Source organism: Arachis ipaensis, chromosome B7, assembly GCF_059453495.1.
Source record: "Arachis ipaensis isolate K30076 ecotype BB chromosome B7, ASM5945349v1, whole genome shotgun sequence".
In the NCBI taxonomy this organism is placed as follows: Eukaryota; Viridiplantae; Streptophyta; class Magnoliopsida; order Fabales; family Fabaceae; genus Arachis; species Arachis ipaensis.
Genome location: NC_142442.1, coordinates 136,731,884 through 136,747,447, shown reverse-complemented (window position 1 = coordinate 136,747,447; position 15,564 = coordinate 136,731,884). Strand labels below are relative to the sequence as shown.

General features: G+C 34.4%; 1 protein-coding gene across 2 annotated transcripts; it reads right to left on the bottom strand.

The window, feature by feature from the left end:
- Positions 1-5,766: 5,766 nt before the first annotated feature.
- On the bottom strand, positions 5,767-11,243 carry LOC107606092 (oxysterol-binding protein-related protein 1C). 2 transcript variants are annotated; one of them, XM_016308063.3, is made up of 10 exons: positions 10,452-11,243; positions 9,985-10,341; positions 8,747-8,846; positions 7,907-8,355; positions 7,634-7,789; positions 7,347-7,514; positions 7,125-7,265; positions 6,690-6,920; positions 6,394-6,507; positions 5,767-6,111 (listed from the first exon to the last, which is right to left on the bottom strand). In XM_016308063.3, exons 1-10 carry the CDS (start codon positions 11,025-11,027, stop codon positions 5,926-5,928), a joined length of 2,478 nt encoding a protein of 825 aa, XP_016163549.1. In that variant the 5' UTR covers positions 11,028-11,243; the 3' UTR covers positions 5,767-5,925. The 2 variants fall into 2 exon arrangements, with proteins under 2 accessions (XP_016163549.1, XP_016163550.1); XM_016308064.3 differs by having other exon boundaries at positions 7,907-8,352.
- Between the last annotated feature and the right edge of the window lie 4,321 nt (positions 11,244-15,564).

Genomic DNA, 15,564 nt, shown 5'->3' with positions numbered 1-15,564 from the left:
AAAGTATTTTTTTTAATAAATCGTAATGATATTTTGATATTTTATTCATATTAAAATATAAATTAAAAATTTTAATTATTTTTAATATTCTATTTTAATTATATCAAGTATTTAAAATATTTTTTATTTTAATAAATAATAATATATACTATATCTAAATTTATTTTAAGAATAAGACTGGACACACTGACACGTGATGGTATTTAAGTGTGTCCAGGCGTGTTCGAAGAAAAATTTTTCTTTTTTATTAAGGTATGGTTAGACACAGCAGACATGCGTATCGGACGAGTGTCGGTAAGTGTCGTGGCTGAAATGTGTCCGACACGCAAACACGACAACTCAGCAAAGTATCCGTACTTCATAACTCTTATTTCTTGAACTAATTTTTAGAATAAGTTAGACCCACTTAATTTTTTATAACAGTATTTACATGTATATCAGTATATGCTGTGGTACATATACATATATACATGATACATCCACAATGTGGAACTTTTACGCCCCTTTTTATTTTCTAAATTAGTACATAATTTCAAAAGGCCTTGAAATTTACGAAATATATCATGTTAGGTCAATGCGTGAAGTCCGCGAAAGGTGCAAAGATACGTGAAGCAGTTCTTTATACCATTCATACATGAATACATCTTTATTTTTCAGGACTTTCCTTCATCATGCACTCGCTCAATCATCAGTCTATTAATCATAATCAAATTTTTAGACCAACACAATTCTATCATCCCATGTTTAGTTATAAGAAAATATAATATCACTCTGCGCATTATTACACATGGTTTTTTATTGTATATTTGCATAAATATATAAAAGAAATTAAAGGAGTGATATTAACAAAAATTTAATTTTGATGTATTGTCAGTGTAAACTGTAAAGTAATTTTACACATGCATCCAATTATGTAGCGCTATATTAATAAAAATAATTATCTTTTACATTAATTACGGTCGTTAAAAAGAACAAATATGATTGCGCGACTATAAATAAGTTGAAAATAACATGACATGATAGAAGTTTGGCACATGAGAAAGGACCCATGTTCCCTGCGAAAAGGGTAACTAACAAGAAGAAAAGAACACGACAAGTGCTGCGAACCAACAAGATTCACCAGCTAGCTGCCTATAGTACCTTGTCTCAGAGGTTAAACATGGACAAATTGCTCCACTTTGTGTTTCTATCTACACAAACATCATTTTACTTTGTCTCTATTCTCCACATACATATCATACCATGCCATTTTCATCCTTCGTAGATGATCTATTATCAAATTCACTTATTTTCATCCTCCATAACTTATGTTTTAGGTTTGTTTCAATGTGTATTTTTTTTTTTACTTTTAAAGATAAATTAGACAATTCTCAATATTAAGTATTACAACGTTAGAAACTCATCACAAATTCGCAATACATACACAACACTTTAGGGTTCTATCCACTATTTGATCTTTGCTAAGTTTAGAACCAAAGTGAGCATATTAAAAGCACTATGATTTGTCACTTCAACTAAAATTTTAGTTGCATGTATATTATCTTTTTAAGTCCGAAATTATTTTAAATATGGAGAAAAAAATGGTGTTTTGTTTAAATATAGATGTTTGGGGTGTTTTATAGAATTGTGGAGATATAAAAAAAGCAGGCCAATACGTTACCTGCGTGTTGAATGGATGTGCGCCACGTGCTAACACGTTACCTATGGCTGCGTTTGCATAGACACTGAAGACACAGACACAACAATACACAAATTTTTTAAACTTGTTTGGTATAAAAATACAAAACAGAAGACACAAATCACAATCATGTTAAATTTCAATATTACCCTTATTGCAAACTGTTATCAGTACCTCCATTACACAACTACTATCTCAACCAAACTACTATCATTCAGCCACCATCTCAACAAAAAATAACTACCAATAACAATCTAAAACTAAATAACAAATTTAATCTAACAAATATCAACAAAAAAATTCAATCTAACACAAAATTATTTTAACAAAAATTCAAATAAATAAAAAATTAAATTATACAAAAACAAAAAAATAGTGCCAAAAGGGAGAACGAATTTGGAACATGGTAATAAAGTACGGATTTAGAAACATAGTGCGCGGAAGAACGGTCTGAAAAGATGGTGAACGAGAAGTGAAGACTGCAAAAGGTGACGGCAACGAAGAGATAAAAAAAAGTGAGGGAGGAGAAAAGGGAGGAAGGGATGGGGTGGTAGCAGTGGTCTGGGTGGAAGAAAGGGAGGAGAGGCGGTGGTCTAAGTGGAAGAAAGGAGAAAGAGAGGCGGCAGTGATTTGGGTGGAAGGAAAGGAGAAAGAGAGACGGCGGCAGACTAGTGGTACGATGGTAGGAGAAGCGGCGGTGGTCGGAGTGACAAGAAGAGAAGATGAGAGGTTAAACTCTCTGTATTTTGGAAGTGGAAGGAAAAATGGATGAAAGGAGATTGAAGGAGAAGAATTTGAAGGGTAATTATGAAAATTAAATGTTAAAAATAATGTATCTATGTCTCAAGTTGAATGTTCCACTCTCTCCCTGCTATACACAAATTTTGTGTCTTTATGTGCCTTTGTGTCTTTTCGTGTCTATCAGAATTTTGTGTCTTACTAACCAAACAAATAACATATGCTTCCGTGTCTATGTCTTGGGTAGACACACCTACTAACCAAACGCACGCTATGTGTTGTGTACGATTGTGTCACGTGTCCAACACATTGATTGCGTGTTGACTCAATATGTTACCTGCATGCAATGTTCACCCACCTGTATATACACCAAAAATCTTCATTTTCAGGTAAAGCACACTTCTAAAATCCATATTAAAATTTTTTAGCCTTTTTAAGTTTTAATTGATATAATTTATCCTAATATATAGTTTTTGGGCTGGTATCCTAATAAATTTTGTTTGATTATATGTGTAGAGCTTTTCTTTTTTGTCTCTAAAATTTATGGATACTACAATGTACTCTATACATATATTGTTGAGTGATTGGGCTTAAAATCATTAGTTTTTGGCAGCATTATGGTACCATACTGGTTGGTAATTACAATTTAATGAGCGACCTCCACCAAAAAAAAAAAAAAACGTTTATGCGCCAAGTTAGGAACTCTCCTAGAAAGCTTCATTCGATGGAAGTATGGAACTGCCTAAACTATTCACAAAATGGCCCCAATTTACTATAATATATTTACATATGAGCATCAACACTATATTTTTTCTGAAAAACCTCGAACAATAATATTTCCATTTAGTCACATTCCACCTAACACTTTTTATTTTTGATATTGGGTTAAAATTTAAAAATGATATTTTTTTGGATTATATATTATTGGAATGTTAATATTAAATGTGTCACCGTTTAATTTAGAATAGAAAAATCAGACCTTTTGAATTTTAGAAAGAATAAAAGTCAGACCATTCAATTTTTGGGATACAAATATTAGACTCTCTAATTTTTTAAATCAGATCATCTGATTTCTGTTTTAAAAAAGTTTGTAGTACAAAAATTAGATCATCTTATTTATATACTTTTCATAATTTTAAAAACACAAAAAATTACAATATTTAACTTTATCATTCATCTCACTTTGAATAGACAAAAAAAATTAGCCCCCACCTAACTCCCGAGTCTAAACTCACTGCATCAAAAACAAAGTTAAGTCACTAAGATAGCCTTCAACCCCACCGGAGAAACGACCATCCACCCGTGAACTTGGAAATCCATCGTTGCCACAAAACAAGGCTATCACTTATTCTACTTCATCCAAAATAGTATAAGTACTAGTGGGAGTTTAAGGAAGATAAACTCGAACACAATAGGGGCAAGAAAATCGACAAGTCAAAGACACTCAAAATGATAGTCATCTTAAGATTTGCTGCTACGAGTAAGAATGAGAAGGAATATGAAACAGAGAGAAGCAAAGAGTTGATAAAAATGCCTGTGATAAAGGTTCTGTAATGAAAAATGGCATAGCAAGTACAACAAAGGTGTTCTTGCAAAACCCATTTAATCTCATTAACGAAGAAGGGGCAACGCTAAAACTAATAAAATAGAATTTAATTAATCAGTCAATGTTCTGAAATGCTTTGGTTTATAAAGAAATAAATATAAAAACAAGTTGCAGACAATGACTTTGCTCACTTGACATATCCAGATCAATGAATGGGGGGATACAGAACAACCTGGAGGACAGAATTTATCACAAGTAGTTATGTCTCAGACCAATTTTCAACATGATGTTTTCCAGTGGAATTGAAGGCTATGTGAGTTTGGAGACATTTGGAGTATGATTAAATTGGACATAGACTTTTTGAGTTTGTTTTAGAAATATAATGAATTTTGTTACTCGTGTAAATCATCTATACTAGGAGTACACTAAAATCAGCTATTAGTATAAAATATATATTAAAATACAAAAAATACATTAAAAATTAATTAAATTAAAATGTGTATTTATATAGAGATACATCAAGGCTGATTTTAGTAGTTAATTTTAGTGTATAATTAATATTTTTGTATGTCAATATAATGAATATATCATAGAGTTAGGATCTTTTCCTAAATAATTTAGGCAATTTTAAATATTTTTGAAACATCAATGTTTCAATAGTTTTAATTATTGATATTAATTATAAAAAATATACATAATATATATTAATTGAGATCAATAATTAAAAATTATTAAAACGTCAATGTTTTAAAAATATTTAAAAATTTTCCAATAAGACTACTATAAGAGTTCCATCACATACTTTGCCATGATATCTATCCTAAACAGAACTTGGAGAGAAGAAAAGATAGAAGAGGGCAGCAGAAGAGGATATGTCTATAGATAAAGTTGAACCAAGAAACATCCCATGGAAATACTGTATTAAATGGATAATTACTGTTGAAATAATAATTTCTTTTTTCCATTTGGAAACATACAACAACAATGTCTTTGATTCATTCCATTTGGAAACATATGTTTATATTATTATTGTTGTTATTATCTCTCAGAAAACTATTCTCATGGTTCTTTTATGTTGATTTTGGTGACGAAAATATCATCGTGTTTGAATAATAACCTTAAAATATTTAGCAAGCCAAGGGTTTCTGTCGTGTCAGTATAAATTGAATAGGACAGAAACTCTGACAGCCACATAGTCCATTTACCGGTCTAATTTTGTAATGAACATACACAGCATAGGTCGCTTTCTATTTCATATCTGATTAAAACTGTCCAACAAAAACTAAACACAAGACTCTTCAGTGAAATCTAAACTAGACACTATGTCCTACCAGCGAAAGAGTTGGCACTTCTACGTTGTGCATTTCTTTTTGTCTTCATCTGCTTTCAGAAAATAGTCTTACTGCTGGTTAATGGAAAGCAATTAATTCCAATTTACTAATTTCAGTATCGCTCATTTTCATCATACCAGTTAATTGTGAATCCCCGGGGATTAAGATTTTAGGGGAAAAAATAATACATACTTTTTTGCTGTTCAGTGTGAACAAAATAAATTTGGCTTACTTTCGCTTTGACAAACTCAAGCATGGAATCCAAGCTTTAGATGGGTCAGCAGTATTTACCTAAAAAAAAAAAAAGAAATATGCCATACCATATGTGGTTGCATTTTCTGTTCATCCATCTTTGGTAGGCTGATTATTTAATGCATTCCTGTCATTCTGATGTATCTGATAATACTATAGCAATGATGTTGTATGCACTAAATATTAATTAATGATTATGCCAAGTGCCAATAGACTTGGAATGCAAAGAAAAAAGAATTACATTATTATTTGCTCATATTTCATCTGATTACCTTACATGAATTCATGGATGGATGTACAACAACTGCAAAGTAGCAGTCAGTTGACACCCATCGGTAAAAAAATTTGGAGTGAAAGATAAAAAAAAATAAATTGGAAGACTAAGATGCAGTTTGACCTTCGTCGGAAAGATGGTCTGAAGGAATTTGGCCAAAGATGTCAGGACAGGAGTCCCAGGTCCCTTCTTCTCGGGACTCCCAATATCCTCCTAGGTATCGGTATGTGCCGGTTGCTTTATCCTTGGCAAACCATCGTGGTTTCCAACCCCTCTCTTGCATCTTCCGAGCCTGCATCCCATTCAAACAAATGTTAGGTAAGTTGTAATCTGGAACTAATAAAACTTACTAGAATATTAGAAGACATGTAATCAATGCAGCATATCAATTTCATATTTTCATCCAATTTCCTCCCGTGAGAGGCATCTTCTGAAAATCTTCTAGTCATGTCTAATTATGTATTTAATGATTAATAAGATTTCAGGAATTCTAACAGAATATGGGGCACCCAGAAACCAACTCATATTTCTCTAGTGAAAACAAAGAAAGCTCTACAAAACATATGATAAGTACCTGTCGCTGCCTCTGCTCTAGCCGTAACTTTTCTGAATTTGCCATCTCATATTCCCCATTTTCCAGATACCTTTGGTCTGGTCTTAACCTGGAATCAGTCGGTGGCAACTTTTCCTACGCATTCACAAATTGAATCGATGATCAGTGCCCAATAAAATGGGAAAAACATGATTGATAGAGATACAATGTGCATGAGTAATTTATTTGATTTTTCTGCAATAATGTATTTCTTTTACAAAAATGCATGGGGGACACAAATAAGACGGCAACACAAAGGCATAGTTATCAAAACACACCTTCAATCCAGGGGTAAGTTCATTTAATGTGATGGCAAAACGAGTGAAGTTATATCTAGTGGGAAATTTGGGAGGCTTGCTTCTCTTCCAGAGTAGTCGGGCTTCTGATAAGGATTCGTGAGCTTTTCCCTTTGCACTGTAGTCTCCGTTAACATAATGCATGCTTTCATCCCATTTTCCAAACAAAGTAGATACTGTTTTTCCATTCCTATCTTGAACGATACCATGGACCTAAAAACAAAGGCAACCCATAATAAGACAATAATCAGCAATAAAACTTCACATATATGCCCACAAATAGCAACGGTCTCACTATTTTTCCCAAAAATAAATTTGCCCACTGATGCAAAAGTGTGCATACGAGGAACCCTAGAAGAATATATATATTAATTGAAGGGGAAAGGAAATGGAATTCATGTAGTAGATTAAAAATACCTGGTGAGGATTTCGATCAATTATAGACTGTTCCTTGAATTTCAGCTTACATGAATATTCTTGGTTTCCCTGTATACGCATTGTTCCATAGTGATCACAGTACAGCTTTCCTAATATAAGATTGTATATTGATGTAGTAACCTGGAAGAACAAGTGAACTTCAGTTTTGAACAAAACGAGATATCAAATCAGTTGAAGAAGTTTAAAACTTATTAAATGCACCTTGCTCCACTGGAAAACCTCCCCATCCTCAAATTCCAAGGTCAAAGTACCGACAGGGTCAAGCTGAATTGATCGGCCCCAAAATTTGCTCTTTAAGTTGCTATCGCCCCAAAATTTCCAACCTGTACCCTCACAGTGACACGCAACTATCATTGGGTGATGACTGACCTGAGAAAGATATGTAAGGTTAGGTCAATCAGAGAGGAAAATTAAGGAAATCTTTTGATTTGATTGAGATGAAAATATGTAGTACATTAATAACATCACTATGTTGGGAAAGATCAGACCTTTTCTGAGAAAAATCGAAGCCCTTTGTCTGGAAAGTTAGCCTCATATGTTTCCCCGAGTAATGGATTAAATGGTTTGCAAACTCTTCCGTCAGTTGAAGCATAACCAGATACAGCAAAAGCAGCAACACAGAGAATCCTCATGAGGCTATTACCCTGAGAAGAATGCAACCATAACCACATTCAAAGAACTGTCAGTAAGAAAAACCATGCCGGCAAAAAAAATGCAGACTTGCATTGTAGTAGAGACCTGTCGGCCAAATCTGGACTTACCCTTCTTCCCCATTCGTATGCTTGGTCAAGCAGATGTGAATATTCCATTTCTTCAAAACATTTTTGCAGGGAGGAGAGTGGCTCATTAAAATAAACAGGGAGGCAAACTTTAGTTAGATCCTTCCCTATATTATCCTTAATCATTGACCAGAGACTCACACCTTTCTCTTTCTCTACAGGGTCAGGCAATTTCTTACGCCGCTTAACATGAGGGTAGTTGCTTCCAACAGATCTAATGGCTGGATCTACATCATCCTCCGATTCGAATGCATAGAACCCATCATCATCAGAAGAGAAAGATGATACTCTATAATCAGACCCATTACTTTTGAAAGAACTGGACGATAGAAAATCGCGGGTGTCAAAAAAGGCATTGTCTTCATCATCTGTTTCTTCTTCTGCAGCATCATTTCTCTCGTTATCATCCTCAGATTCACTTGCACTTCCTTCTGATCAAAAAATGGGAAAATGAAATTCAAAGTTGTAGAAAGATCATTTAGGTAAAAACATCTGTATAGCATCAGGTATGAGGAGTCATCACGAACTATCAGACTATATATATATATATATATATAGAGAGAGAGAGAGAGAGAGAGAGAGAGAGAGAGATGGAAAGAGTTCAGAAAGGCAGTGGAAAGGAGGGAACATCCGTGCATCATACAACAACTTCAAACCGATGGTACATCAACATTAACCTTGCTGCTAATGCAGAAATGTCTCAGTTCCAACCATTATCACTGAAGGAGGCCACAAGACCATAAGAAATGAGCTACGACTAAAGACTTGCCAGTTAATCAAAAGGGAGCAATAATGACAGCATGCCATTCTACAAAAACTTACCACTAGATTTTTCCTGCCTTAATGTGGAGGAAGTCTCTTGATCATTCCACTGTCTTTGGCTCTCATCAACAACTGTATTTTCCAGATCGACCTTTTCTGTCTACAATATAATGATATAAATAGAAGTTTGTTAATAAAAACGAAGAAAAAGCAAATGCAATCCTTAATATGCCCAAAAAAAAAAAAACTGCATTCAAACACAAAAGATCAAGGCTTGCCACAGTCGATCAAAAGAATTTTATAATCAAGGGGAAGCTCGTGAAAATGCTGGATTTAAACATCAATGACTACTTTCATATCTTCAATATAGGATTTAATGGGTCTAATTGTAGAAAAGGATAAAAAAATATTCATCTTATTTAGGTCCTAGCCAGCTCTTTTACCCATGAAGGAAGATATCACCACAGGTTCTGCATGATGTTGTCTGCCAGAAAAAGAACTACATTTTTCACACAGGTTTGGGGGTGAAATGAAACTTAATCTTCTAAGTTTTCTCTAATTAGTCAAGAACACTGAAATTTAGATGTATCAACTTAGCATTGGTGTGGATCATCTGCATGGCCTTTAACTTGTAAAAAAATGAGCACAACAGAACAACAGCCATAAGTCTGATGACAAATTTATATAAATTTAGCATTTAGTTGAACATGCAGGCATAATTCTGCTTTGATCCTGCCAATAAGAATAAAAGGAAAAAGAAGGAACTTTGAAACTTCATATTAACTGTCAATTAATCATAGCTTCCAACTTCGTAGACAGAATCGTACCAAACTCCTGCCTCTTGCATCTATACTAGAAATTACAGATTCCAACGATGAATACATACAAGGCATGGAATTTATTGTGTTCACTCAGTACAAGCGGAGTAAACTGACAGAATTATACTACAGTCTATGGTTACGGAGGCACTTTATCTATCTAATGAACTATAGAAACTAGAAAGTAGCCTACAAATTTTGACTTTCAGAGATGAACGTACAAAAGTATAATCCAAGGGGGGAAATGGAAAAATTACAAAATCTGTGGCGTCCCCTGACTTAATAAAGGGGATAAATAGAAATTGAAGAACCAGATTCGCATGAAAATTGAATCCCCAAAAACACGAGTTTATCACCTTCAAATTTTAGGAAATACTAACCAAATGAAATCTAAATGAAAAAGGAGAACACCAAATTCGATTGGCATCATTCATTCATCAAGTGCTGTGCATTTCTACTCTTTTTGATTGGACGGTGTACCTCTAAGTGGCGCAATGTGTCAATGAGCATTGACTGCTTCTGCTTGAGGAGCTTAAGCTGGTTCTGCAGCGCCGCAAACTCTGTCCTCATGATCTGCTCGCTATCCTGAATGGCAGCCTCACTCACCCGTTCTTCTAGAAGCCTCTGCCTCAGCTTCTCCGTCGAGACGCTCACATTGTCCACGGGCGCCATCAGCTCGCTGTTCGAAATCCTTGGGAACATGTCCTTCACCGCTTGCAGCGCCTCCATCCACACCGTCCGATCCTCCCTCGTCTCTGCCCTCAGGTGCATCCTCTTCGTTCCCGTGAACACCGAAAACCTCTTATCATCGGATTTGCTCTCTCGAATCGTCGAAACCTACACGCAAAGAAATTCACACAGAGAGATAATAATTAAAAAATAAAAATAAAACAGAGAGAATGAAAATTCAGTATGAAACCTAAACTAGAGTGAAAAATCGGAAAAACCTTGAGGTGGATTTCACCGAAGGGCTTTCGACGGTGGTGTTGGGATTGGGAATTGCGGTTGCGAGAGATCCTGCGCATGGATTCCTCGCCGATGACCTTGGAGCCCTTCTCGGTCTCGGGATTCACGACGATCTTATCAGGACCGTGAATCTTGTAGTAGGAGAGAACGCCGTCTTGGAGCACGAACCACCGTGGCCTCCATCCTTTGCCATAATTCACCCACTTGTACAGTATTCCCGAGATTCCATTTCCGACGAGGTCGTTGATCTTCACATCAACCACCACCGGCGGCGGCGGTTGCTCCCGCTGCTGTTGTTGCTGGCTCCCCCGCCCGTGGTCTCCGTTGTTGTTATTATTGTTGTTGTTGTTGTGGTTGTTGTTGCTGCTGCTGCTGCCACCGCCGGCGGAGTGGTTGCTGCCGTAACTGTGGCTGTGACTGTGGCGTGGGGCTGAATCGGATCTGACGGCGGCGGAGGGGAGAGGAGGCATGGTGAAGTCCGCGAAGTGAGCCGCGGGCGTAGGTTTTACCGGAGAAGACTGGTCGGAGACGGCGGATACGCAGCAAAAAGGATGCATGTGTGCGTGAGATTTTTTTTAAAGCGGCGTTAGTGCGAAGGGGAATCGTTGAGTTGGATGGCGGCGCAGCCGGTTACGGCGGAGGTTGAAATATGCTTCATGCTAGAGAGAGCGGTCAGTATCAGAGAGGAAAGCACACGCGATACGGAAGATATGAGAAGTTTTATCCGAGGCGGAATTCGCGTGAGATAAAAACGGTTACGACTCAGCAGAAGAAGATTTTAAGTAAATAGATAATAAATAAATAATATATATAATTATACACATTTATTTTTCATTTATGAAATTAAATATTAATATTGAATGTTATGGTTAATACTTAATAGTAATTAATTAAGAGAATTAGAAAAGAGAGGGTGTGATTTGGATAATTGGTTGTTGTATTTGAGAAAGAAAGGAATCAGGGAAGGGGGAGAGGTTTTTTTTTTTTTCCGGTGCAATGAGGTGGCAGTGTGGAACAAGTAACAGGAAAAAGGAAGAGAGAGAAAGAAAAGTGAAGTGTGGAAGGAAACAAAGGAAGAAAGTAGAAAACCGAAGGGGTTGGAATTAGATGCCACTCTTGTTGTTCTTCTTCTTCTGTAATTATAGTTACGAGGGGGAAGGTTGGGGTGAGAATTATGATGACGATTGACTCGTCGCACGAACCTTGTTGTTGTGTTTGTTTGTTCTCTATAGTATCTGTGCCCAAATTTGAGGGGGAAAGGGCCGGGGAAGAGATTATGATTGTGTACGGCGAGGGTGCAGGGTGAAAGTGAGAGCAGGATCAATCACTCAATCAGAGCGTGACACGTGGGGTGTAACTGTGGGGACATGTGGAAGCTGCTGAAAGGGGAGGACTTGCTGGTTTTGTGGGGAATCAAAATCCAGTTTAAGATTGTGGGAGTTAGGGTCAGCTATTCCGGAGGAGCTCGTTGTTTGTTTTAAACTTGATTTTTTTTTTTTTTTTTTGGTGACTGAAATAAATTAAACAAAGAAAAACAAAAGAAACAAAACAAGGAACTGCTTAAATAGAGGGACAGTCCCGTTTAAGACTACTCTTAAACTCCTCCCAAGGTGAAAGAAGTTCCACATGCGAAAGTTGTAACTTCATCGCCATCTTTGCCATAGTATCTGCCACCGTGTTTGCATCTCTCATAATCAAACGAAAGTCAACACGCCAATTCCAATGCATGATATCTCTTATTTTGAGCACCAGTGGATCAATAAACCCAAAACCATCTTGAGTAACAAGATTAAATGCTTCCACACAATCTGTCTCACAAATAATATCTCGTTGACCCACATCCCAAGCTAAGAGATATCCTCTCCAAATAGCAAACAATTCTCCTTGAAGAATACTATTACTCTCAATCATTCCCAAACACCCCCTTTGCCAGCTCCCATTACAATCTCTAATAACACAAGCAAAACCAACACTATCACCCGAACCAAAATAACTAGCATCACAATTAATCTTAAAAGTACCAATGGATGGGGGATTCCAAAAACCATTTAGAGTAGAGGGAAGGGACATACGTTGTAATTCAAAAATATTTCTAAGCTCCTTTTCTGAAGTTAATGCCAGACAAATGACTTTTTCCGGAGGCCAAGTTTCGTGGGGATTAAAGATGTCATTATTCCTTGCTCGCCATATCCACCAAAGTCCCGAAAAGAACTTGAACGGGTGCTCTCTGCTATGATACAAGAACCAGTTCTTCAAATCCAAAGGATGACAAGGAATATCCAACCTTTGCCAGACAAGCTGAGCTTTTGGACAATCTCGAATACAATGTATAACCGATTCCTGGCTAGAAAGACATCTTGGACACCTATCCGATGACGACATCCCTCTTCTAAAGCGAAAACTTGCAGTAGGAAGAGCCTCCTTAAGACACAACCAAGCCAAAAACTTATGCTTTTCCGGAACAAGCTGACGCCAAAGCCAAAGCCAATTCTCCCTCTCCTCCCAACCAAACAGCTGCTTACACAACCACAAGTAACCATTGCGTGAGTCATAGACTTTGGCAGCAGACCCACTCCAATACCAACCCACTTCCGGACCTGCTTGTTCATCTTGATTTGACTCGTTTTATTAAACAGTTAGATTTAATTTTTTTTTATAAAATTTATTAGTTAAAAAAAGCTCATAGATTTAAAAGAATTTAATTTTGATGTATTACTGTATATAGTCTTGTAATCGTATTTATTTTGTAGAATAACTATTTAGTATTTATGTAGTCAATATAAAATATAGTTATTTTTGTTGATGTGGTGTTAAAATTAAATTCTTAACAAAATTTACAAAATTTATTAGATTGACTTATTAAAATATTTTTTTGTAAAAATTAAATTATTCTTAATTTGGACTTTTAACTATTTACTTGTATTTATGGCTTATTTGGATGAGCTTTTAAAAAAAATCTTTTTTTTAGTTATCTTTTTTTAAAAATTTTATGAAAAAGTACAAGTAATTTTATGTTTAAATATCTCATGTAAAGAGATCTTTTTATCTATCAATTATGTTCGAGTATAAAAGTACTTTTTTTTATTTATTTATTATATGAAAAATATCTTTTTTTTCTTTAAAGAAAAAAGACCCCACTACGAATACCATGAGAAATCTTGCCAAATTTCACTCATTATCCTAAATTCAAAAACTTTCATTCAATTATTTCACATCAAATTTCAAATTTCAAATTCCCCAATTTTAAATTTTAAATTTTCAAAAAAATTCAATTAATTATTTAAAAAAAAATAACCATCCAATTTTTAATTTACCAAACTATTTCACTCAAATACCCTCTTCTTTTTTAACTGGTCATCCCCACCTTCATCAATAATCATCCCACTTCACCTTCGCTACTTGGCTTGCCACGCCACTCGCCCTTAGTAAAAATAACCATCTACATAAGAATAAAAATAATCATCCGTTTACCTAAAGAATTGAACATCCAACCTATTTTAATTATATATAACTAAACTCAATCCAGTCAAAACAATAATCTGCGTAAAAATTAAAATAACCATCCGCATACTTACTAAAATTGACCATTAAAATAGAAGAAGAAGGAGATGAATAAATAGAAGAAGCAATTATGATCATTTAACAATTTAATTTTTATTAAAAAAATAAAAATATATATATAATTTGCCACGTGAATTTATGATTTGATGTAACTATAAAATGAAAAATAAAAAGAAGGAAAAAAAAAGCTTGAACAGATTAGTAGAAGACGACGACGGTAGATGTGACTTGTGAGGGGCGTCCAATGATCTCACCTTCAATGACTGACTGACGAAGGAGGTAGGAGTCAGGCAGATGCGCACCCGGTGAAGGTTACTGCGTGGAGACAGGCCGACGAAGGAGGTTGGGTGCTACAGTTCTGATGGCTTTAGGTCACGCGACGGTGGATGTTGAGCAGCGACCGTGCACCGGTTTGGCAATGAGAGAGAATGGATAGGGAGAGAGAGAAAGTGAGGGAGACCGGTTGACTAGTTAAGATTGTAAATTTTTTATTTAAATAAAATATTTATAATTCGTAAATATAATTATAATATATAAATAAATTATAATTTAAAAATTATAAATTATAAATTTCAGAATATTTTTAATGTCAATTTAAATTTTTTAAATTTATTATTTTAAATTATAATTTACAAAATAAAATTTTTAAATAGATTGATAAATTTATCGAATTTTTAGATAAAAAAAAGCTAAGTTTGAGTTTGAAAAAAACTTATTAAAAATAATAAATTTAGACTTAAGTCATTTTCGTTCATAAAAAATATTTAAATTATCTATTTACAATAAAAATCAGACTCATCTAAAATAAAATTGGACTCAACTCCACTCAGCTCATTTTCAACCCCAGTAAAAATGGGATCGCTAATTTGACTTTTGGAGGATATAGGCAGAAAAGAAGAGAACTCAACCCAAACCCCAAATCTAACCTGATTAATTAGCAGCCATAATATGCAAACCAAACAAGGAATATTTTTATTTTCCATATTTGACTCTTTTTTCAAATCTTTACATTGCTGACAGCTCCCCTCGTTAAAGATGTATAAAATGAAAGAATTTTATTGACAAAACAAATTCTTGTACGTTTATTGTTGTTGAAAAGTTTAAATCGTCTTTTTTGTTTTGCTATTTTTAATAAATATTCTTAGAATTATTATTAATAAGATCTAATTTTTGGTGATATTTATCTTGGTACAATGTTAAATTTTTACATATCGATAGGATAAAAAATATGATCACATAAAAATATGACATGTGAATTATATTATTTACATTAGTTTTTAATTTTTTTTTTAAATATATTATATGATTATTAATATTAAAATATTTTTATAATTTACTAAAAAAGACAAAATATCCTTCTATTTATTTTAACAAAAAGAAAATTAACAATCTTTATTTTTGTCTTTGACAATCATATCATTTTAAATTTATCACTTATCAAAATCAATTATCTTTAATTTTTGAATTTTAAATTAAACTTCAAATAATTAAAAAAAATACAAATCTAAAAAAAAAATTGCTGTTAATCTTCTT